This window comes from Falco naumanni, chromosome 1 (assembly GCF_017639655.2).
Source record: "Falco naumanni isolate bFalNau1 chromosome 1, bFalNau1.pat, whole genome shotgun sequence".
In the NCBI taxonomy this organism is placed as follows: domain Eukaryota; kingdom Metazoa; phylum Chordata; class Aves; order Falconiformes; family Falconidae; genus Falco; species Falco naumanni.
Genome location: NC_054054.1, coordinates 15,274,267 through 15,299,378, shown reverse-complemented (window position 1 = coordinate 15,299,378; position 25,112 = coordinate 15,274,267). Strand labels below are relative to the sequence as shown.

The 25,112-nt window shown below is 39.7% G+C and overlaps 1 protein-coding gene across 1 annotated transcript in view; it reads right to left on the bottom strand.

The window, feature by feature from the left end:
- Positions 1–25,112, bottom strand: part of ARHGAP10 (Rho GTPase activating protein 10) — a 155,016-nt gene that overhangs the window by 75,041 nt on the left and 54,863 nt on the right. The window contains exons 4-10 of the mRNA XM_040582414.1: positions 24,531–24,602; positions 21,262–21,363; positions 17,939–18,049; positions 15,768–15,872; positions 10,726–10,855; positions 4,677–4,783; positions 2,915–3,009 (exon numbers count right to left, since the gene is read on the bottom strand). Of these exons, the coding sequence (XP_040438348.1) occupies positions 2,915–3,009; positions 4,677–4,783; positions 10,726–10,855; positions 15,768–15,872; positions 17,939–18,049; positions 21,262–21,363; positions 24,531–24,602 (722 nt within the window). The remainder of the gene's footprint in view (positions 1–2,914; positions 3,010–4,676; positions 4,784–10,725; positions 10,856–15,767; positions 15,873–17,938; positions 18,050–21,261; positions 21,364–24,530; positions 24,603–25,112) is intronic.

Genomic DNA, 25,112 nt, shown 5'->3' with positions numbered 1-25,112 from the left:
AGCAAATCATAAAATTTAATTGCAGCATAAAACGCCATAGGTACAAATACCTCCTGCTCAAAATCTCTTTTCAGACAACATGTGAGGACAAGGCACGCACTTACACTCTAGCAAACCAATCTAAACTCAGGAGACTCAACTATAACTTTGGAAAGTGGCAGCAATCAAGCATGTCATTCTCTTTTCATTAGTTAAAGCAAGGAGACTATTGAGCCATACAAATGGAATTTCTTACTATTCTCAGTGATAGACATTGAGCTCTTAGAGTGGGGGATGAAAGCCTTGCCTTATAATTTCTGCAGTTAATAACCTTTATGACTAAACCAAGCTAAGATTGTTATTAGCAATAACAGTAACCAAAACAGCTTCTCAAGCCATACCAGCTTTTCTCAGCGCAAACTGGTCTGCTAGTAAAGCAGAGCTGCAAGCATCTTAAACATGCAAACTTAATCACTCTGTAGAAAAAAATACCCTAAGTAATTAGCTAAATTAACTAAAAAACCCCACATGCTGATTTGTTGGCTTTTTTTTTTTTTTGTCTACCTTGCTTTACTAGTTAAAAAAAAAATTCAAATGGATTACTTTTATGCAGGGCAGACTTTGCTTCTTTTCAGTAAAATTACAACTGTCAAGGTATCAAAGAGTATCACCTAGAGGCAATACATCAAACTCAGTATATGTTGCATGAAACATTTATTTGTCTCCAAATTAAAGTCAAAAGAGACAAAGCCTTCCCTCTTCCTTGTTCTGTATTGGTTAAATTAAAATCTAAGTAGTAGTTCAGAAGGATAATGTTCTTTATCAATAAAACGTCTTTCTCCTGCCTCAAGAGACCTCTGCTGTCTCCTTAAGACTTAAATTTCTCTACATTTGCCACTAGTCACCTTCAACTAAACATGATGGAGTACTAGAAAATGAAAAAACATCATTTCCAGAGATTTAGCCAGGATCCTAGCACCCTCAATGCTTGTAAGTTTCAGAATTTAAAGAAAAAAGAATAATCTTGGCTTTCTTTTAAAAAGAGGAATCTGTAAATATTCAGCTAGCTTGAAACTATGCTCAAGTCACACACAAGGCTGAACGTTTGCTACTGGCAAGTCCTTCCTAAAATTTTATAATCTTGCCTCCTTCCACAGCACAGGAACAAAGAAAACCCCATGGCCAGTCATCAATCTGTCTGTTATTTTTTAACTTGGACAAGCCAAGGGGATAAGTGTGCCCTGAACTGATACCAAGGAAACAAGCTAATGGCCTGCAGCACAGAACTAATCTCCATGGGAACATCTCAGTACTACACACATATATTATTAAAAGAAAAATGTCTGATATCAAGGTCACGGTGGACCAGTTGTGTCTATTGTATCTGGACAGAAAGATGGATTAGATTTTTTTCCCACTTCTACCAGAAAAAAGAATGAAAAAATGTTTTGCAGGATGAAGGAAACACTGCTCTCCATCCATCTCTGTTCAAACTCCAGACACCCTGGCACAGCAGAGATGACACACAGAGGGGGGTAGACTGACATTTCTCACAGTACTTTTTTATCAACTTTATCAGACTCTGTTTGAATCTGTTATTCATACTGACCAACACTGACCCAAGAGGAGCTGATGTCAAGACCTTAAATCTTTACTCCCTTTCCTACTGTTGGGGCACAGTGTTAGAATAGTTAAGCCACACCCTCCTCAACTCAAAAATGCAAGTTAAAACCATGCTGTACACTTGTGACAAATGCCACCTGAGGTGTAAACGAGTATCTTGTTATCTGCCACGCCAGTTGGAAGTTTTCAGACGCGGTGGTAGTTTTGCAGTCATTTACCCATTGCTTGTTACAGAAATGGGCATGACTCAGGCAGGCCAGTCTCACTGGCCACAGAAGCTAGCCACAGCCTCTGACCTAACGCGGTGCACATGCACATGACACTTATCACAGACATATCTGCAGACCACTAGCAATCATAGGACAGAGGGGTCTGACAACATTGGCCATATAAGAATTTGATTAGAAAAAATGAAAAACATAAAACTTGAAGACCTACTACAGGACATATTCAATGTAATTAATTTGTATAAGTAACAAGCAAATGTATTTGTTAAAAACAGCTTGAAATGGGTGAATGCAAAAACTCAGCAACAGTTCACTAACTCGTATCTAGCATTTAATGCTAGATATAATCCTGTTCTGCACAGATACAAAACAATGTGGCATTACCACAGCCATATTTATTTGCAGTACCCTATTAAGTTGGACTCTCTCATCTTCATAAATGAATTAAGACTACAACACTGACGAAAAGCAGTATTTATCATACATTAAGACCCTTATAGCAAAGTAAATGAGCAATTCTTCTCTTTTGAAACAGAGTAACAACATGGTGCTGTTTCAAAAAGGCAGTTGCAACAATGTTCAAGATGCACTGGATGACAACACCAGTCCTAAAGAGCCTCAAAATTCCACTGGTGTTATTTTCAATCTAAGAATCCAGCATAAACCCTCAACCACGTGTCATTTTGAGAAGAAGGCTTGTGATACGATATTGTCTATACAACATGACTGTGTGAATTTTTACTGTGGTTGTAGTCTTTCACTATAGCTCTGTGTACTTAATTTAAGCCACATTTCTTCATAACTATAACAGCAATTCATAATACTTTCTCTAACTTTTTCTATGCTTTCTTTTTCTATGAGCTCAGACAATGTCTACATTTCAGTTTAGATCCTCCCTGCTTCTGCTACACATAACTGAAGTAAAATCCTGTGAGCCATGGCAGGGCTTGCCTGCTCCTCCAGTGACTATTACCCATTGGCAGTCTGAATGGGTATTGAAAAAATAAGAAAACACAACAGTAGTATTACAGTAACGTTAACTGCTACTTAGAAAGAGTCCTTTCTAGTGTGTTTCACGAGCTTACCTGTCTGAAGCTTCCAAGTCAAAACAGAATCGCCTGTCTATAGTATCTATATTTCTTTTGGTACAATACATAAGGACGAAGAGTTCCCCATCACCCTGAGAAAAGAAAGATTTTATACACTTGACCCAGTAATTGAAAACTTCAGTAAGCCAGCTATACAAATCAAGTAAGTTAAATTTACATTAAAATAATGGCGAAAGCTATACTGAAAACTGACACTTGCAAAAGAATTTTCTCATGGCTGCCGTTCAGGTCTGTGCAATAGCACATAAATTCCATGGTCATTTATGGGACATAAATGCAAAAAATATTGAGTCCCTTTTAGCTAGTACTTTACAGCATTGACACAGTACCACAGTAATTTGAACTAACAAAAAACATTTTGCTATAAAGATTTTGCATGTTATAAGCACATAATGAGCAAAAAAAAGCCTTCTCCCATTTTATATCAACCACAGCAATTTCCATAGTAAAGGCTATTGCTACAGTAACTAGAACAATGTAAGTGTTCTTTACTATCTGTAATCCGTCTTACAGAACCAGGCCTTTCTTCAAGACCAATCAACACAAGAATCATATTTTACCCTTAATATTTCAGAAATCAAATAAACTCATCTGTGAATGCTGCATGAGTTGTACAGGATTTAATCAGGATTAACTGGACGTTTTAATTATTTCTTGTCTTATTCAACATCTCTAGACACAGGAGGTTGTCACTGAAGGAGTAATTGCATTGTGGGTTTCAAAATGAGAGATCTTTTAATACAGAAAAATGGTTTCGTAAGTGTTTTAGAATGCCAAATGTTTACACACATACTATATTAACAAAATGGCTAGTTACAATTAAGAGTAAATCAGATAAAAAATTCATAGAAGTACTAAAATGATTAAGGAAGCCAAACACCACCAATTTTCAGTATGGCAGGTTTTCCAGAGCTTTTGAAAGATTCTTCCAAATTCAATGTTTTGTAAATATATACAGCCCTCAAAATGATGAAATCCATGTCCCCTCTGCTCAAACTAATGGGATATAATACCCTGATAAAATTCAAATTTTGTTGAAGATTCACAGTTTTGGAAGACAGGGCAGGGTGCTGCATTTACAGGAATGTTGACTCAAGCATTATTTTCCAGCTTCAGATATCCTTTTTCCTTACAACAAAACATATCTAATCCATATTAATGCACTCATTTAACACATCATCTGTGAAGATGCTGAGTACCCTCAATTCCCAACTATTTCAATAGGAATTAGAGCCATTTAAAGATCAACAGAGTCTTGGGTCTTTAATATTTCAGATGCTATAAGAGATCTGAAATTACATTCAGTTGTCAGTACAAATTATATTTCTATTAAAATCCTCTTTTCTAGTCCCACATCTAGTACTTATATCTCTGAAAGAAAAACCTGACTGAAGCATGCAAGAAAGATATTTCTATGTCTATTATATTTTCCAGATTAATAATTTAAAAGAAGTTAGATGCTTCATGGATAAACCAGATTCTAACTGATGAAACACTGCATGTTATTTGTACCATGTTCTCTGGTCTTCCAAAAGGAAGCAACTGAAAAGTCTACAGAATCCTTATCTGTTAATCCGTCTGTTAACTCCAGGTTAATGTCCTTAAATGCCAGACCGAATCGTATGAAGAAAGAAGAAAAAAAAAAGGGGGGCAAGGAGGTAGAGAGGGAAAGTACTTGACACATCTTCTGATCTTGATACAGGGCAAGTATAAAAGTAGAATATAAAAATATACTTACAACTTTCCCTCCTGATCTGTGTTCAAATGGGATCATGGTGAACTTTTTTGTCTCTTTCCTATACGTGCAATAGTGCTTCACCCAACTAGAACCAAAGGGAGCAGGTCCTACATAACACAAAACCATTGAATAGTACGTACTTTTTCCAGTGTGTGTATTTACTTCTCCTGCTTTCCAAAATGATACTGAAGATTCCTACTTAATTCCTAGTAATGCAGTATTTAAAACAAAGGTGTGAATTAAGAACATAATACAAAGTAATACAAATGTTAACCAGTACTAACTATTCTAAAAAATGACATATGTAGTATTTCACATTTATGCCTCGCATCCAAAAATGGATTTGTCTCACTACTACAGAAAAAATATTTTTTCCCTAAAAAATACATATCCCTTGGAAACATTATCTAGGCAGAACACAGAAACCTAGTTTTACACTTGGTAACTGGAAGCTAAGTAACTGCAGATCAATGTACCTGTGTTGTAAGCTCTACATTATCTACTGATTAAGGTCTGATCACATTTTCTGACACCAAAAATCACTCCTAACTATTCATCGGTGCACACCCTACATAGAACACACTTCCTTAAGAGCCCAACCTACTGCATACACTATTATTCAGATTTGCACCATAATATTAACTGTTAAAGCTTGGATTCTGACCCACTGTATCTCCTCACTTGTACTAATTTACTTTTTTTAGAAAAAGTTTTGCAAAGGACTCTTCTCTTTTGAAGGACTCTGTCCCAGATTATCAGGGAAGCCCTTCACAAGTAGCTCCAGCTAACAGAGGATTTCACTGCTCCTAACCTGGAAGGTCTCACTGCCTTGCTCCTCCGCAACTCATCTTCAGGCACACCCACCTCTTCTGAATCCTTTAAGCTGATTTTAAAGCTCATGACCACCAAGATGAGTGAACTGATCTCACAAAATAACTTTTTTATTATTTTTTACTGCTAGTTCTCTTAAAATTTATTCCTGAACACTGCAATACCGATGTTTCCATAAAGAATGTTACAGTGTCCACAATTCGTGAAAAATTTTACAGAAGTCTTTACTTCAACAGTAATCAATGAAATATCACAAAAGTAAAATCTCTCATCAGAATAAGCAAATAAAATTTCCGTAAGGGCACACATCAACAAAATATGATTTATGCAAAATGATTTAAAAAAAAAACCATACAAAAATAAATTACTTTGTGGTCATTCCTCGAGCAGTAAATGTTCTGCATCTTACTTGGTTTTTTTACTAGAGTGAGAAAGATTTATAATTGTTCAAAATATTGACAGGATATGATTTGTGTGACAAGCACCTCCACAGCAAGATTTTCAACACTAGCTACCTAGCATATAGCCTGCTTTATTTGACCCTATGATCACAATCAGGTAATGAAAGCATATCGTTGAACCAAGGAAATGACAGTCAATTTCATCATACCAAACTAGCCCAGTTTTCAGAGGCTACTTTGATAACTCATGTTGCTCTGACGACAATGTCTGACAGTTCTAGAGGAAGTCATTAGTAAGGTATTAAACACAATATGAAATACATCCTTTGATCAAACAAAATTTCCTCCAATTCATAAAGTCATGGAATGGCTTGGGCTGGAAGGGACCTTAAAGAACATCTAGTTCCTACACACCTGCAGGCAGGGACACCCTCCACCTGCCCAGGCTGCTCAAAGCCCCATCCAGCCTGGCCTTGAGCCCTGCCAGGGATGGGGCAGCCACAGCTGCTCTGGGCAACCCATGCCAGTGCCTCATCACCCTCACAGTAAAGAATTTCTTTCTAATATCTAATCTAAATCTACCCTCTTTCAGTTACAAGCCATTACCCCTTGGCCTATTGCAACAGACCCTACTAACAAGTCTGTTCTCATCTTTCTTATAAGTCCCCTATAGGTACTGGCAGGCTGCTGTATGGTCTCCCTGGAGCCTTTGCTTCCCCAGGCTGAACAACCCCTTCATAGGAGAGGTGCTCCAGGCTTTGTGGCCCTCCTCTGGACTCATTCCAACAGGTCCATGTCCTTCGTATGTTGGGGGGCCCAGAGCTGAATGCAGCACTCCAGTTGGGGTCTCAGGAGAGCAGAGCAGAGGGGGAGAAATACCTCTCTCAATCTGCTGGCTACACTACTTTTCATGTAGCCCAGGATGGGTTGTAAGCACATGTTGTTGGGCCATGTTGAACTTTTCATCCACCAGCACCCCCAAGTCTCCTTCCTCAAGGCTGCTCTCAACCCATTCTCCACCCAGCCTGTCTCTGTCCTTGGGATTGCAATGACCCACATGCAGGACCTTACACTTGGCCTTGCTGAAAATTTGTGAGGTTCACACAGGCCCACCTCTCAAGCCTGTCAGGGTCCCTCTGGACAGCATCCCTTCCCTCCAGCGTGTCAACTGCACAACAGCTTGTTGTCACTGGCAAACATGCTGACAGTGCACTCGTTCCCACTATCCATGATGCCAACAAAGATGTTAGAACAGCATTGGTCCCAGTACAGACCCCTGAGGGACACCACTCCTCACTGGTATTCACTTGGACATCAAGCTGTTGACTGAGTGCAACCGTTCAGCCAACTCCTTATCCACTGAGTGGTCCATCTGTGAAATCCATGTCTTTCCAATTTAGAGGATGTTATACAGGACAGGGTCAAAAGCTTTGCACAAGTCCAAGTAGATGACACCAGACAATCTTCCCTGATCTGTCAACACTGTATCCCCATTGTAGAAGGCCGCCAAATTTGTCAGACACAATTTGCCCTTAGGGAACCCCTGTTGGCTGTCATCAATCACCTCCTTATTTTCTATGTGCCTTAGAACAGTTTCCAGAAGGACCTCTTCCATGATTTTGCCAGGCATCAAGGTAAGACTTACTGGCCTGTAGTTTCCCAGATCTTCCATTTTTCCCTTTTTAAAAATGAGGGTTATGTTCCCCCTTTTTCAGCACATGGGAACTTCACCAGACTTCCACAACTTCTCAAATATGATGGATAGCAACTTAGCCACTTCATCTGCCAGTTCTCTCAGGACCCACAGATGCATCTCAGCAGGTCCCACAGACTTGCGCACCTTCAGCTTCCTTAGATGGTCTTGAATCTGATCTTGTTGTATAGTGGGCAGTTCTTTATTTTCCCAGTCCCTGCCTTTGCCTTCTATGACTTTGGGCGGTGTGGCTGGAGCACTTGCCGGTGAAGACAGAGGTAAAAAAGTCATTGAGTACCTCAGCCTTCCCCATGGTCCCGATAAGCAGGTCTCCCATTTTCTTCCAGAGACGGCCCACGTTTTCCCTAGTCTTCCTTTTATCACCGACATAACTATAGAAACATTTCTTGTTGTCTCTGATGTCCCTGGCCAGATTTAATTCCATCAGGGCCTTAGCTTTCCTAACCTGACCCCTGGCTACTCAGTTTCTCTGTATTCTTCCCAGGCTAGCTATCCTTGCTTCCACCCTCTGTAGGCTTCCTTGTTGTATTTGAGTTTGTCTAGGAGCTCCTTGTGCATACATGCAGGCCTCTCAGCTTAAGTCTTTGTTGGGACACACGGCTCCTGAGCTTGGAGAAGGTGATCCTTGAAGAGCAACAAGCTTCCTTCGATCCCTCTTTCCTCCAGGGCTTTATCCCATGGTACTCTACCAAGCAGATCCCTGAAGAGGCCAAAGTCAGCTCTCCAGAAGTCCAGGGCAGCGAGCTTGCTGTATGTCCTCCTCACTGCCCTAAGGATCTTGAACTTCGCTATTTCATGGTCATTGAAGCCAAGGCTGCCCTTGAGCTTCACATTCCCCACCAGCCCCTCCTTCTTGGTGAGAACAAGGCCCAGCATAGCACCTCTCTTCATTGGCTCCTCTATCACTTGGAGAAGGAAGCTATCATCAACACATTCCAATAACCTCCTGGATTACCTATGCCCTGCTGTGTTGTCCCTCCAACAGATATCAAGATGGTTGAAATTCCCCATGAGGATCACAGCTTGTGAAGGTGAGGCAGCTCCTGTCTACAGAGGACACCATGTACACCTGCAGGGCTACAATCTGACTAGCATCAAGTGACCTGTAGCAGACCCCCACTATAATGTCATCTGTCCCTGCCCTCCCTTTAATCCTGACTCATAAACTCTGCTCTCAGTTGGCTTCTCATCCATCCCCAGTAGAGCTCCATGCTCTCCGGTTGGTTGCTGACATAGAAGGCAACACCACCTCCTTTTTGCCCCCAACTTTCCTTCCTAAAGAGCCTGTATCCTTCCATTCCAACACTCCAGCCATAAGAGTCATCCCACTACAGCTCCGTGGTGCCAGTCAGATTGTAGCCCTGCAGGTGTACATGCATCTCTTGTTTATTTCCCATGCTACATGTGTTTACATAGAGGCATTTGAGTTGGGTCCCCAGTGAACCTGACTTACTGGCTGGAGCAGTTAGAATTCCCTTGTGCTGCTCTTCAGGTGTTCTCTCCTGCTGCCCTGCAATTCCTCTCCAGGCATCTCTTGCTGGCACCGGCACCAAACTGGTAGGAATAGGATGGATTGAGATTCCCCGCCCCGAGCAGCTTTAGTTTAAAGCCTTCTTCACCAGCTTGGCAAGCCTTTGACCAGTGCTGGTCTCCCCTTCTCTGTCAGATGAACCTCATCAGCCCCCAGGATTCTCACAGTGAGCCACATGTTCTAAGTAACTGTGGCACTAGTCCTGCAACCATTTGTTGATTTGCCAGATTCAGCTGGTCCTTACAAACCCTTTCACTTTGACTGGGAAGATAGATAAAAAAAACTGTCTGTGCTTCAAAGTCCCTTACTGTGCTCCCAGGGCTTTGTAATCCTTCTCGATGCCCCTCAGACTGCTCCTGGCTGTATCACTGGTGCCGCATGAAACAGCAGCAGCAGCAAATAGTCAGTGGTCTGTATAAGGCCTGGTAGACTCTCAGTGACACCCCTGATGTGAGACCCCGGTAAGCAGCACGCCTCTCTAGAAAGCACATCAGGTCAGCACAGGTGCCTCCACACCTCTCAGAAGAGAGTCACCTCCTGCTATTGCCCATCGCTTTTCCTCAGTTATGCCGGCTGCCACACGAGGAGCAGACCAGGCTGCCTTACTCAGCTCCAGCGTCTCTCCCGATGTGACTGTTGTCTCCTCTTCGGTTGGCAGAGCAACGAAGCAGTTCTGCAAGGGTGCCTCAGGCTCCAAGGGAAGTCCCTTCCTCCTGCAGGTCCTTCTGTTAGTCTTCCATTCTTCTGCATTATTGGCTGTCCTCCCTCCTGTGTGTGCCAGTGGGGGAGGTTTTGGCTGTTTGGCCGTGGGCTCTGGGTCCACTGTAGGCTGTCCTTGGAACCAGCTATCTAGCTCCTTCTCAGCCTCACCGATGCTACACAGCCTTCTCACTGCCTCCTGCAGCTCAGACTCCTGCTGCAGTAGGTCCTTCATCTGGGCACACCTTTTGCAGGCAGGTCCGCTGCCTGTCCCTGCCCCAGGAGAAAGGTCTGGGCACATCCTGCAGTCTGAGGTCTGCACTGTGGCCTCTCCCCTCAGCAGCTCCATCTGGCTGGAGACATTGGCCATGGCTGGGGTAGATGGTGCAGACCTCCCAGCTGGAGTTGCAGTCTGGGCTCTTGGCTCTCAGATGAGCGCCCACCATTCTGCTGTGATGGTCAGGTAGGATGAGTACCCTTGACCCGTACAATAGACATAGAGCGATGCCCAGTTGCTGGGTTACATGGACTTCAAGTCTTTCCACTCAACCAGTGGAACATCCCTCCTTTGAAGCAATATCCTCCTATGCAAAGTGCCAGGCCAGGCACTGGCACTCCCCAGGGCTGCCCTGCACAGAAGTGGTCACCATCACCCCTGGCCCTGCCCAGGGTTCCGTCACCTCTGCTAAGAACCGTCATGCTTCCAGCACCATGATCTTTTTATAAGCCACAGTAATGCTGCCATTAGGGGCTTTGAACATGTACTCAGATGACACTGTTCAATAAATTGTACATTCTTTGCATGTTTATGTTACCTGCAGAAATAAGACTTGCGTGTATGCACAATACGGGTACTACAAAAATACACCTTACTTTTTTCCTGTACATAGAGATAACCTTCCATCGTGAAGTGATTTGCTCTTTTGTGTTCCTGAGGATTTCTTCTGATCTTGTTCATGAGCTCCTCTACCTCTGACCTTGTTCCTTCAAAACGATTTCGTGTCTAAAACAAGATGGCAAAACCCCATTAGTAGAGTGGAAGAAAGACTTACTCTTCCTGGCAGATAAGAGTTATAATAATGTAATGGGTTTGTGCACCAAGCTTTTGGTAGCAGGGGAGCTGCAGAAGTGGCTTCTGTGAGAAGCTGCTACAAGCTTCCCCTATGTTTGATGGAACCAATGCCAGATGGCTCCAAGATGCACCTGCCACTGGCCATGGCTGAGCCAGTCAGTGGCAGTGGTAGCACCTCTGGGATAATGTAATTTGGGGGGGGGGGGGGGAGCAACTGCAGAGAGAATATGAGAGAAACAACTGCAGACACCAAGGTCGGTGGAAGAAGAGGAGGTGCTCCAGGCACTGGAGCAGACATTCCCCTGCAGCTTGTGGTGAAGACCCTGGTGAGGCAGGCTGTGCCCCTCAGCCCATGGAGGTTAGCAGTGGGGCAGATATCCACCTACATCTCAGGGAGGACCCTGCACTAGAGCAGATGGATGCCCAAAGGAGGCTGTGACCCCATGGGGAGCTCACACTGGAGCAGCTCCTGGCAGGACCTGTGCCCCCATGGAGAGAGGAGGCCAGGCTGGAGCAGGGTTGCTAGCAGGGCTGGTGACCCTGCAGGGAACCCACGCTGGAGCAGTCTGTACCTGAAGGACTGCACCCCATGGAAGCGAGCCACATTGGAGCAGTTTGTGAAGAACTGCATCCCACAGGAAAGACTCCCGCTGGAGAAGTTCATGGAGGACTGTCTCCTGTGGGAGGAACCCCACACTGGAGCAGGGCAAGAGTGTGAGGAGCTCTCCCCCTGTGGAGGAAGGAGTGGCAGAGACAATGGGTGATGAACTGACCATAACCCCTGTTCCCTGTGCCCCTGCGCTGCTCTGAGGGAGAAGGCAGGAAAAAAAAAATCAGGAGTAAGGTTAAGCCCAGGAAGAAGGGAGGGGTGGGGGGAAGGTGTTTTTAAGATGTGGTTTTATTTCTCATTATCCTACTCTGATTTGAATGGTAATATTTTTTTCCCCCCAAGTCAGTCTGTTTTGCCCATGACCGTAACTGGTTAGCAACCTCCCCGTCCTTATCTCAGCTCACAAGCCTTTAATTATATTTTCTCTCCCCTGTCCAGCTGAGGAGGGGAGTGGTAGAGCAGCTTTGGTGGGACACTGGCATCCAGCCAGGATCAACACACCAAAAATAATTATTTATAAAATGAGAGAATTATTCAGGCCATTTTAGAATAGTCAGTGCACAATTTCAATACATGATTACTTCAAGTTCTGATATTCTTCAAAATTAAAAGCATGGTTTAGATATTCACTGTTATAAGTGTGGAAAGCACAAAGATTGCCAGAGTAGATTTCTAAAACAATCCGCTACCCTCTTCAGAAAGAGGTGAAATATTGAGTACAAAACTACTTTGGATTTGAATATTCAAGTTTCCTTAGAAAAATATTACTACAGATGTTCACTGAATTCATGAGATTCTTACTAGTTGTCAGGAAGGAGATTATTTTCTGTAGTTACTGAGAAAAAAATCATGCAGAAAAAACCCAAAACCCACCCCCAAAAAAAACAAAGTCCAGTTTATTATTATTCCTGAATGTCACTCATTTCAAAGTTTGCAAGCAGCCACAAGAGAAATAATTATTAGAATATTAGTAAAAACAGTCAGAAAGTAACCATACCATCCACAAATTACACAATAGGATGACACAAAACAGAGCAGCTCACACCTGACAAGAAACTCTTCAGTTTGGTCTGAAAAACATTGGCAATTGGCCAATGAGCAAATAACAAAACCACAATAATCCTGGTAATACCTAGTTTTCTCCACATACCCACTTGGCCAAGTTGCACAAACTGAAACTTTGTATTTAAATTCCTGGCTGGTATTTTCCCCAGTTGGTGCCTGTGTTTTGAGGAAAGCGTATTATTCCAGATGCATGCTTATGTGTCTTGGGGCTTTCAAAAAGCACCTTTATTTTTGTGAAAACAGATGAGCTTCTGAAAATGCTGCTTTACCTACTTTATGGGGTTTTTTTCCCCTAGCACAAGCAGCCATTTACATACACTGAGAAATATACCATGAATATAAGCAAGTATTCATTCTTGTACATATACAGTTAACACTATGCTCCTGACTGGCCATCTGTACATGCAAATTCCAGATTTATGCTTGGAAGGAGTTTATTCATGGGCACAAACACAGCCCATACAAGCTGTTACCCATACCCAAACATTTTATAAAGGAAATAGGAAGATATTCTTTAGGTGATGATTAAAAACACTGCTGCCTTACGTCCAGGCAAAACAACTGCCCTGAGCCCCCCCCCCCCCCCATATCCATCATCTCATTTTCAGGTCACATCAGTTTGTAAATTATGGAGTTAGATCCTGACAAACTCATTTCCAAGGTTCCAAACAATTTTATAAGCTCCTCTTCATAATCTCCTAGAAAAGCTGCATTAAAAAATATACTCTGTACTCGAGGCAAAGGCAAAAAAATTGATAGTGACAGACTGCTCAAACCTTCTTGTCTGAGCACTGATCACTCCAAGGTTAGATGCTTTAAACGATCCTGCCAGGATCTTCCTTAGCTGTGCAGTGATCACAAATCTGAGTGTGTGAAATACACCCTGGGAATGGTGGGATGGAGCACCACAGGCTCCAGAAACCTCAAGAAAATTTCTATTTCCCTTTGTGCTGTGACAAAGCTGAGCTTAACTAGGGGTTGACCACAGCTGCTGCACCAGCATGGCTATGCCTCCTCTCCCTAAGGAAGGCCAGGTTTGATTGCAGGGCAGGAGAGCATGCTTTAGGCTGCAACGAACCTTGTATGGGGTTGGGCATAGAACCGAGATAACAAGAGAAAAGTTCTGGGAGTGCAGGTGAATCTGGTTGGAGATGCAGGAATTTTACAAGAGAGTAAGAATGTTGGAAGAATCAGCCTACTGGAGGAGCTTGGCCTACAAGGCTGTGTTTGGGGCGTTTTCCCCTTTTTTTCATTTTGCAGTGGGAATAACAGGAAGGCAGGGTCTGGAGCAATGTGGAAAGTCACAGCATTATTCTCAAAGTAAATACAACCTCAATGAAAGGGAATGCAATTATTACTGCTATAATGGGAAATCACTGCATATCCAGCTAGGTTCTCTGTACTAAATCTTGTACCCTTTAACTTTTAACATGTCAATCCAGTGTTCTGCCAGCAGCTCAGCTGTACAACAGCCAAGCCCTAGTTCGTTTTTCCTTTGAGATGTTTTGTTCATCTTCACCCTGGTGGAGAATGTGTCATGTCCTCTCATGATCTTTTCAGATGCTTCCTTCTACTTTCCTCTTACATCACGATAGTTAACCTCTTCCCTCCTTTCTCTCTACAGTTTTTTGAAATCTAGGTGTTTTGTTCTATCTATTCATAAAAGTTGACCAGTAATGCAGGGCACGCTGTAATACCATTGAGTCAATTGGAAATGCAGCTGTTGAGATTAATTTGCTTTCTTATTGCTCATCAGTTCTTTAGACCATTCCACTGGCTCTTTTCCATTTGTAATCTGAAATCCAGCTCTTCAAAACTGTACCACAGCTTCCCTCTCATGTCTCATTTCTTGCTCATCTTGCATCACCTCCCCTCTACCTACTGCAGCTCCATGCTGTTTTCTCACTCTGTTAAGCTCAGCACACAGGAGCTGCAAGACTGTCCTGAAATCTTCTCCAGAACACTGACTTCTGCCATGAAAGTCTGGAAGTTACCACTATCAAGTTCCTCTACCCAAACCAAACAAAAGCTCAAGAGGAAACTTGAGATTTAAACATATGGGAAAAAAATTAAAGGAATGGTATCATGACACATGAATCACGTCCCTATGTATTACAACAACCATAATCCTCTCTTCCGCTTCCCACCTCCTGCTACTGCATGCTAGTTAAGCCATTTCTAAAAATAGACTGCAACCTCCAAGAAGTAGTTTCTGTATCTTAATTCCAGATGCCCTTAGAGGTCAAAAAAACAGATGGCACCATCATGAATTGCTTGTTCGCAGTAAGGCACACATTTGTTCCCTACCAACAGGCCTCTGGCACATCAAAGTTCCTCGGAGCAAGTTTTAATCTTCAACAAATCTCAAGGAAGCAAACAGACCATCTGACTAGCGACTCTGTCAGTCCCATTGCTTCAGCCTGTCACCTTGCCTACTGCTGTCCCAGTCCTGACCAGACCACACTGGGCAATTTGGTGTGACGGTACACTAACTAGTGGTAGGCCCTGGTTAGCCTGCTCTTGAAGAAACACATGATTTTTGTCAAATATGCCATGGGTGCTAACAACACATCTCCTGAAGCAGTTCTGCACCCCAAACTATCAGAGATGTCATTGCATGAAAGGGCTGCATCAAGATGAACAGAAACTCCAAGTCACATTGCTGACAGATTTAAAAAAAAAAAAAAAAAAAAAAAAGCACACTTATAAGCCCAGCAGGTTTGCTTTCCTTTTCTTAATTATGGTTAATGTAGCCCTGTCAAGCAATGACCCTCAGACATGACCACCACACTCAATTTCAAACACACCTAAACCGCTGAGAACCTTAGCATTTCATTACCCATTCTCTGAATTCTCCATTGTTCATTCATTTTTTAACTCTCTCATGACAATCCTTGTGTTAAGTCTCTGTAAAAAACTGCGAAAAAAGAGCGAGGGCCATTTTGCTTGGTGTTTGTTTTTTAGAGTATCAGAAATGACAAACTTCTCGCTGGAATGGAAGACTTGTTCAGCGATGCGGTTAGTTCGCCAGGAGATGGCACTATATCCCCACAGTTCACAGGCAACGCACTAACACCGACGAAGTATTGGCAATACAGATGCTACATATACAGCAATTTCAGGGTGCGATTTTACTCAGAAAAGGCATAGATATAAAACTCAACTTACATTTTGTATATTTATCTGCAGGGCCATTTTGTAGTGATTGAAGTCTTTAGCAAGCTCATATCCCTGATGATAGAAAGTGAACAGACCCTGAAAAAACGACAGCACCTGAAATACAAACAAAAGACTTGTTAGAATGAAAAACTCCATTTATCGGAATACGATTGCTGCATGTAGCCTTTTCCAGAAAGATCAGAGATGAAAAAATGATTGTTTTTAAACAAATTTCCACTAATGCCTACATTTTATTAATAACTATTTACATCCAAATGATCAGTTATGTATGTAGACATTTTTGGGTAGTCCTGTCTCTGGAATTTCATGACTGATCTCTACGTTAAATTTGACCATAGGCAATGTATATTTCCTGTCTCCCAAACTTTCCTATATAATGTTTTCCTACAGCTGCTCTGATAGCAATGACGTCTCTAACAAATATTTGTGCACAAGGAAGTAACAATCATTCTGTCTTTTAGTCACCATTTTCCTGGTCATTCCCCTCCCTGCTAAAGACCACATTGAGATGACTTTCATATCGGAGTAAGCTGGTTTGTTCAAAGAAGGAAGCTTTCCCTTCAGCATCTTTACCCATCAGTACTTTTTGTATGCACATCTGACCTTCTATCAGAACCAGCAATTGACCCATGTTGCAGTTTCTGACTTCAGTGTTTCACTTTAAAGAAGTAAGTTATACTGTGCTGGAAACAGGGCGAGGTGCAACACTGCCTACCTCTCCTTCCCTTTTTGGTTCAGGATGTCAGAAAGAAGCAAGTGATACAGGAAAGAACAAATCTCTTTATTAAAGAGAACAAACCTAAGAATGTATTTATTAATAAAGTTTGAAGTCATAGGCAAATAAGCCATTTTCAGAAATGCAAAAAACTCACAAATTCGAAGTATTATGAAGGGGAAAGGGAATGAGAATTTGGTACTAAATAATTTGGGTTTACTACCCTAGCATAAACTTCACATACAAATTGGTCAATATAAATTTCCGCCCCATCTAGAGGGAGCTTTCAGAAAAGAAAAAGGGACATGTTTCAAAAACAGGATTTGAACAGTCATTACTCCAGTCTGACTGTGAGCAAACTTCACGTGGTTTGAAACACAAGAACCGAATCCAAAACTATTTAGGTATTTTTTTAAAAAAAAATATTAAATACTAGAAAATTAAAAAAAAAAAAAATCCAAAACCAAACCAAACAACAAAAAAAATCCCAAACATTTTTCACAGTATTTTCCCATTCCTTGAACAATGCTAATATATTTGAAGTAATTTATTCCCGCTTAAGGATTTTAGAAATTTTTTCATACAGGAATAAGCTAAAATATACAGCTCTCTAACTCCATAATGACCAGCTACTTCGATTAGGGTCATATTAATGTAATAATGAAAAAAGTCCCAAATAACTGTATTTGAATAAAAGGACAGACTTGGTCGAAAAAATACAGACTTCAGAGTGTGAATAAATGGAAGTCACTTCTACAGTCCATCTTCTTCTTATCTCAGTATTACATTTACTGTTCTCCTGTTGTTTCATAAAATTGCATTTATACTATGAGGTGAATTCATACTTCAGAAAATTTTAGAATATGCTTAGAGATTTAAGTAAGTCCAGTCAGCATATGTATGATTTTCATTGAAATTCATCGGAACCAATTGATTTCTGCACAGATTCAACTGCACTTGAAATCAAACATATCCTACTACCTGATAATGAGCTTTTTAGTCAGCAGTGTCCTCTAATTTATAGCTGCACTTCGTCACTAACAGGCCTTTAAGTGCAACCTTCATATTGAAAATTTAATTCCTTACATTAGTCAGGAATAACATTTTCAGTGGTTAAACAAAAAAAATGCAAAAAGTCTGACGCCAACACCATATTCTCGAATCCTCTAACTCACACCACAAATCAAATGTTTTTGCAGTGCAGCAAAGTTTCACACATTTTCTGAAACTCAACATCAATGGATCCAAATCAACAGTAGTTACTGAGGTTAGCTTTAGGATGTCTAGTTAAGTGTATCTGTTTAACACAAGAGTGCGTGAATTCTCTTAAGTCACACAATCACATACATTTTCCCAGAAAACAGAGCTCCTTGGCTTTTGTCCAGCTGCACTCTTTCTCCATCCCTTATGGATGACAGTGTAGGCTGAAATCACTGGTACTTACAGGTTCCACACACTCAAATTTCTTCCGCTCCTGTATCTCTTGCAACTTGCATACATACTCGAGGGACAGCTCATAGAAGTGTTTTCTATTTTGCTCCACTTGGTTATCCGCCTGCACACAGAATACAGCTAATGAAGTTTCAAAGACATTTTGCAGGCAGCACATGTACAGCATACAAGTGGCAAGCAATACGAGAATTTTCTCCAGACTGGGATTTCTTCCTTTACAACACAGCTCATTCAGTTACTTCTAAATGTCAGCAGCAAATCCCTTTTACTATATAACATATGTTGTTTTGAATCACTAGGCTAAATTTTAAGAAACATTCCAATGACATCTCTTCAAATTTCTTTTCTATGGAATCCAAACCAAATACATCAGATCAGGTACTTGTGCGCTGCTTAAATAGTGCTGAAAAGGTGCCTGCCCAAACAGAGAAAGGAGGCTAGCAGCATCTTCCATTAGAAAAGGTGGAAATCATCTCCCCAGTCAATCTAAGGAAGAAAATGTTATTGTTGAAAATCACATTGCCGGTACTGAAAGCTTTACTCTATAACCCAAATAACTGCCGTAAATAGCCAGAATGCTATTGTACCCACCCCATACCTATGCTGGCTCTAGCTGACAAGAAAAGCAATTAAAAAAAGTTCACTTATTGGTAAGACACTTCACAAGTTTCCAGAGCATCACATATCTAAAAACACAGCCTTAGTAGCTGTGTCTGATTTTTAGCTCAGCATTGCTGAAATGCCAACACCATATTGATGTGAACAGTTATATTTCAGCTGCCATTCATCTCTACATAAATCTCTAACTTTCTAGCATATATGTATTATTTCACTAAGTTATTATTTAAGGTGTACATGCCCTCATTAAAATATAAAACTTCAAGAACTAGCTAAAGGACACCTTTATTAAAATACATTAAAGAAAGGCTACAAAGGGATACTCTATAAAGTGGTTAACACCTAGTCTTTGCCCATGTGATAATATCAAATGCTTCTACACTCAACTGCAAAAGGAAATAGAGAAAGGGTTAGTTAAAAACACTAGGCTTATTGTTATAGACTCCCTCTTAAATACTGAGTCTATATCCTTCAGGCAGAACAGTGACTGCTATGCTTTAAGAGGAGGTAAGTCAAATTAGCTTTAAGACAGTTTTACCTGAAGACATGCTTTGCTTTGCTGCTCTGTGCTAGAAATCTGTCAGCAGTTAAAGGGGTAGAACAACAAATGCCGTTAATATAAAACAGCACTAATAGGCACATCTAAGAAAACGTGTTTCAAGAAGCCAAGCCATTTTGATGCATCATATAAACCACGCAACACAGGAATTGAGTTGTCAGCAAAGCCTCTGATGATACATAGAAGTACCGAAGGGTGCCACAACACCATAGAAAAAGACTATGAAGTGGTTTTACTAGGTCATCTGGCTAATTGATAGTAAGACTGCCCTATATACGCCACAGACCCACATAAGCCTGTTTTTCTCTTTCTTGTTTTTCAGTTGTTTATTGTTTCAGTTGCCCTCCCCAAGAATACAATACCCAACACAGTCATTTTCTTGATTCCTCTCAATTCCCCTGTAAATAAATTACCACATCTCTCCTCAGTTTTTTGAGGCATGAGCCTCTCCATGCATGCAGCAAGTTTGCTCACCAAAGAAATATGACACTGTGCCTCAGTGAAATTTCAGGAATATACCTCCACTCCTCCACTAACTCAAAGGCTATGTTAACGTAAGACTCACAATGTGACATATTTTCAATTGATTTTTTGTCAAATTTATAGCTACATCTTTTATTTACTCCAATTAAGAACTGACACAACTAGCCATGTATAATACTAAATTAGGAAGCTCCTGTGCAATTATATACACCCGTTTTCTAACCTTATGCAAGAAAGTTTTTCCTATTTAGCACTCTGACAACATGCTGCAAGCCCTTTTTTTTAATTGCTTATACATTTATACTCCAAAATTAAATGCATAAATGAAAAAAACTGACTGAAGAATTTCAGAATTTTCCTTCATGAAGCTTTGAAGGACATTTAAAACAAATCTATTTGCCCATTCTAGTCGTCACATATGCTTTAAAACTTTAAAACTTCAAACTATATTTGATACAGCTTTTGGATATATTCGTGATATATTTGATACAGTATTTACCCACTGAGACTAGGTCTCATTTCAGACTTTGAAATATGTTCTTGATATCATCAAGAGATCATAATTAATACTTTTTCATTTCTTCTGCATCAAGTTGTTTGGCACCTGATCAATTTGATAAAAGTACAGGTCCTGGCACATGAGCAATGCCCAGTAACTTCACGGGCACAACTCAACACCCCACAAGACACTCATTTATGCATATAAGGGCCTATTTTGCAAATGCAGGATGGAGTAGTAACATCCTACTGAAACTCGAGAACTTAAGTTTGACAAACTGATGAAACAAAACTACAGTTCTTACATTCTCATAAGTTCCCATGAACTTCCCAATTACATTAACTAGAGTTTTTATGAAAAATGGCATAGATTATTTGGGGTGGGGTAGAGGGCACAGAGAAGAGCTATCTTGGGGGAAACATTAAGTGTTTAATGATATGAGGCATTAATAGACTAAGTATTAATAATTCTGACATAAATACATTTCTCTGGAAAAAAAAAATCCTTCTGCCTACAGCTGGTCTCTGCAAGATTTCTCTGCTTTCTTCTGACATACTATTTGCTGTTGTTCCAGAAATAAAAGCTATTACAAATAAAGATGATGATAATAAACCCACAGGGACAGCAGGAATGCCATGCAAAACAGATCTGTTTTGAAGTTACAAATAGTCAACAAATTTTTCTGTAGCATTACTTGGGGGGGGGGGGGGGGGGGGGGGGGCGGGGGAAGGAAAAATAAAATGGAGGGGAAGCACAAAACCACTTCCTTCAGGAACATAAGTCTTGCTGTACTTTGCATAAAGCATTAACACAGGACCACTTAGTCAATACATAAAATGCAATGCAAATTACATATATGATAAAGCCTCATAAGAAATACAGAAGGTTTTTTTACAATACACTTGCACTTTGCTATTCTCTTAAGTAAAAAAATTAACATGATGTTCAGTGCTTCATACACACACCAAGTAAAGCCCTCAATTCAGAAAATGGTAGGGGTACACCACCAAGTTCAGCAAACACCGATTTCCTCACCAACTTTTCCAGTTGACAGGAATTTTTCTCCTACTACTATGAATGCTATTTTTGCATTTTTATAAAATATATTTACCTATTTAAAAACCTTCAGCTTGCATAAAAGAAGAGCCAACAATACCTCTTGTAACTGTAGCTCTTTCTTCTTAGCTGATAAATTCAAATGCTTTTCTAACAAACTGTAGTTCTTCTCTGTCTCTTTATCAAACTTCTTTTTTTCCTCCTAGGCACAGAAACAAAATAACATTCACTTTGCATAAAAATGTAAGAAAAGCCTCCTTCTTTCTTCTTCTAAAATTCTAACTAATCAGAAACAAAGAGAAACAAATTATCATCGCTCCAATAACTAAGGAAACATTTTTTAAATTAATTATAAAGGCTAACTTGACATTAATTCCTATTGCATCAATATGGTGAAGCTTATCACGCAAATGCTTACATCTTCTAAGTTACAAAAAGCCAAACAAACAACCTTTTCTTGATTTATTGCATTTTTCATTACTTTCAGGGATCATCCACATTATCTTGTTTTTTAATAGAGAACCTAAAGGGAAATAACCAGTTTCTGAAAAAAAGAACTTTCTATAATCAACAAGGGAAAGTTCCTACAATTTCACAGTTCAAAATCCAAAGCAAATACCACTATTTTAAAGCCATACAAAGACCTCTGTACTGAATTCCTGCTTCTACTAGATTTATTTCCCCCGGGGGTGGGAAAAAAATTAAATACATAACAATATCCATAACACATAAAATCATGCTAGCAAAACAGAAACTCTCACAGACACACATGAATATCATTTGCAAGTGTAAATCCATTTCTCTGACCATGAAAACAAATATATTGGAAGAGGGATTGCCATCAAATGTTTCTATGAAGTCTGAATTCTTGGATCTAATTTAGTAGAAGACATTGTAAAGCAAACCTTTTTATTTCCTCAGTTCTAGTTTTGTAACTCTGTGTGTTAAGACAGAAAGCTGCATTGATGAAATTAACCAACAAGTTTTGAAGCTATTTTGAAGCAACTGCAGTTGAAAACAAACTAAAATAAGTAAAATCAAGTATTTAATTACACGGTCAAGTACTGACAGATTTACTCATCAGAAAGATACCAGTTCAATTAAAATATTTTTCCATTATCTGTCAATTTGGAATTTCATTTAAATGTATCCTACGCAACATACTGGTTAGACTCCATGGACATACTTACTCTTTTTTTTTTTTTTCAACCTAACCTTTCATTTTTAATAATACTATATTGAAAATGATGCATGTTTTTGTTCTCTGAATGGTTGGATTCTGAAGGTAGCATTCTATTAAAGAGGGGATATCTAAGCTGTTTAGGATTGCTTCTCAGCAAGGGCTTCTACCAAAAATGCTAGGTTTTTCTCCATTTTGAGCCTAAGAACTTCCTTTCAAAAAGCAGCCACAATATTCCTTACCAACTGAAAAACATTAAGATATGCATATGGTATTAGTGTGATTACAGATAACATATTAGCAAGCAAATTCTATTGATCTGGTCAACATTTGAGTGCTGCCAGAAAAAAAGAGCACTACTGACTTCTAAATAGGCAAAGCCAAAAACTTTGCACATGTAATTTGGAATTACAGCAGCAACACTTTTTACTAAGGAGTAATTCAATAAGGGTCTCAGCTTCCAGCACTATGGAACTAAACTTTTATCTTCTTAAGCCTAACTCAGACCATTTCATTAGCAGGGGATGTAAGATACAGGAAAAATCTGAGGCAGCAGGTTCAACCTGTATTTTGTAATGGTACACTGTACATTTTTCCTAAAGCAAATACTACACAATGTTCCAGATATATTTCACTACTAAAGCCTACAACTTGGTTTTCAGAGCTAAACAGTATATTTTCAGTGTCAGTACATTGATTACATCGAATAAATACTTAACTAAGAATATACGAAGAGTTAAATACTTTAGAGGATTTTAATTTAAATGTTATACAATTATGCAAGACTGTTCTATTTAAGATCACTGAGTATTCTGTAAAAAAAAAAAAAAAAGAAAGGCTAAATCACAAGTAAGAGCTTCAACTTCACAGAAACAGTATGCAGGGATGCATGGAAAGAAATATCCATCCAAACAACATGTGAGATGTAGACTGCGTGCATGTAACTTGTCCTGTTGGAAACATCGCAGGCAGGATTCTGACCAGGAAATGAGTGAAGATCATGAGATAATTTAAAGCATTAGGAGTTCTCGCCCCCGAACCGGCAATGTTCTTTAACACCAAAAATACTATTGAAATAATCTATTCATTACAGCTGTGCCCATGACAATAGGTTACATTGAGAACAAATTCTCTTTTCCCTTGGAAGGCCTCCCTATATTACAGACCAAGTTCTTATTGTATGTTGGTTGGGACATATGATATACTTCTCAGAAGCCCATAAAATTACACAAAGCTCATTGTACTATTGAACTGTAATGATTTATGATCAACAGAGCATTTTTCACTCATGAACACTGAAATCTTATTCAGAACATGACAATCATTCCTGATAAAGTGAAAATGCATAGGACTCATAACTGAAATGTTAGCGATTAAATATCACTGCTTCTGAAGTCATGAAATGATAAAATAAAACATCTGTAGAGTAGTAGTTTAAAAAAGTATGAACTGAGTACTGGAACAGAAAGCTCTGTTAAATAGCTGGGGGATGTCTGTTTTTTTTTTTTTTTTTTTAATAAGCATTAAAATTTCTTACTGGAAGAAGAAAGGTAGACAGGTAGAAAAAGGTCAAACTTGTCCCTGATACTTGCAGCTTACTTTGCCTTTTTTCAAAACATACACAACATAGTGACAATCTTAAAAAAATTTAACACTTTCACAAAAAACTCAAAAACACTTTGAACGAGATCTTGTCTCCAGCTTCTCCATCCCTATTTTTTTCCATTCATACAGATGCATTGAGTTATCTATTCAAAACAAAAATTAAAATAAAGGAAATTTTCACTTTACAGGTTGTAAAAATACAGTTAAAAGCAATGTGGATGAGCAAGCTCCTTTGGGTAGTGAATATTTTTCAGCTTTTGATTGTGCAACTGCAAACAAATACAAAGCACAACAGGGTTACCCATTAGGAAGGGGGCAGACTGTTAGCAGGATTCCTCCTATTCCAGACACAAGAGATAAAGAGAGGGAGAAGAAAGCAGCAAGGGAAAGGACACATTCTTCTCTTCTTGAAACATACTTTCCATTTGTTTCTGAAGTAAGTTCTTAAAGTAGGAAAAAGAAAGCATGCATACATTAAATGTAAACAACAATATCTTTCTGTCAATTACATGTCATCACTGCAATGCAATCCAATCCAAGTAGAGAAATAGAACAAATTATCATAAAGGCAATGAGGAACAAACCTTTACAGCTCCTAGCTGCTCTTTCCTAAATCTTTCCAAAGGTTTGATCAGCGTTTCAGTAACACTGAGTGCCTAAAGAAAAAAAAAAAAAAATACACCAGTTAGGTTTCTGCAGCCAGACTGACAAGTCACTTTATCATCAGCAATAACAAGAGAAGAGCAAGCAAGCTCCAAATAAAGGAGAAGCAAATTAGGAGTCCTAACTGAAAAATAATAATAATAATAAAAAAAATAAAAATCACATCTATGAGTTTATTCAAGTTTTCAAATATTATAGCCCTTATTTAAATCCACTGCCAGGAAATCTGCAGAAATTTCAGAAGTGTACAGGCTGCAGCCAAATTACAACTGCTTTACTTGTGCCAGTCTCGCAGATCAGACTGACAGTCTCGATGGCTGAACACCAGAATGAGAGACATGACAAATTATTTTCATTTGGGGACACAAAAATTTCTGCAACTAGAAACAACTGCAGAATAGACTAATGAGTAGCAAATAATAATCTTTTAACATACAGTTAAAGCCATTAGGCATTGATATATTTATATCAAAATATTAAGTACATTAAGAAAACAAAGTTAA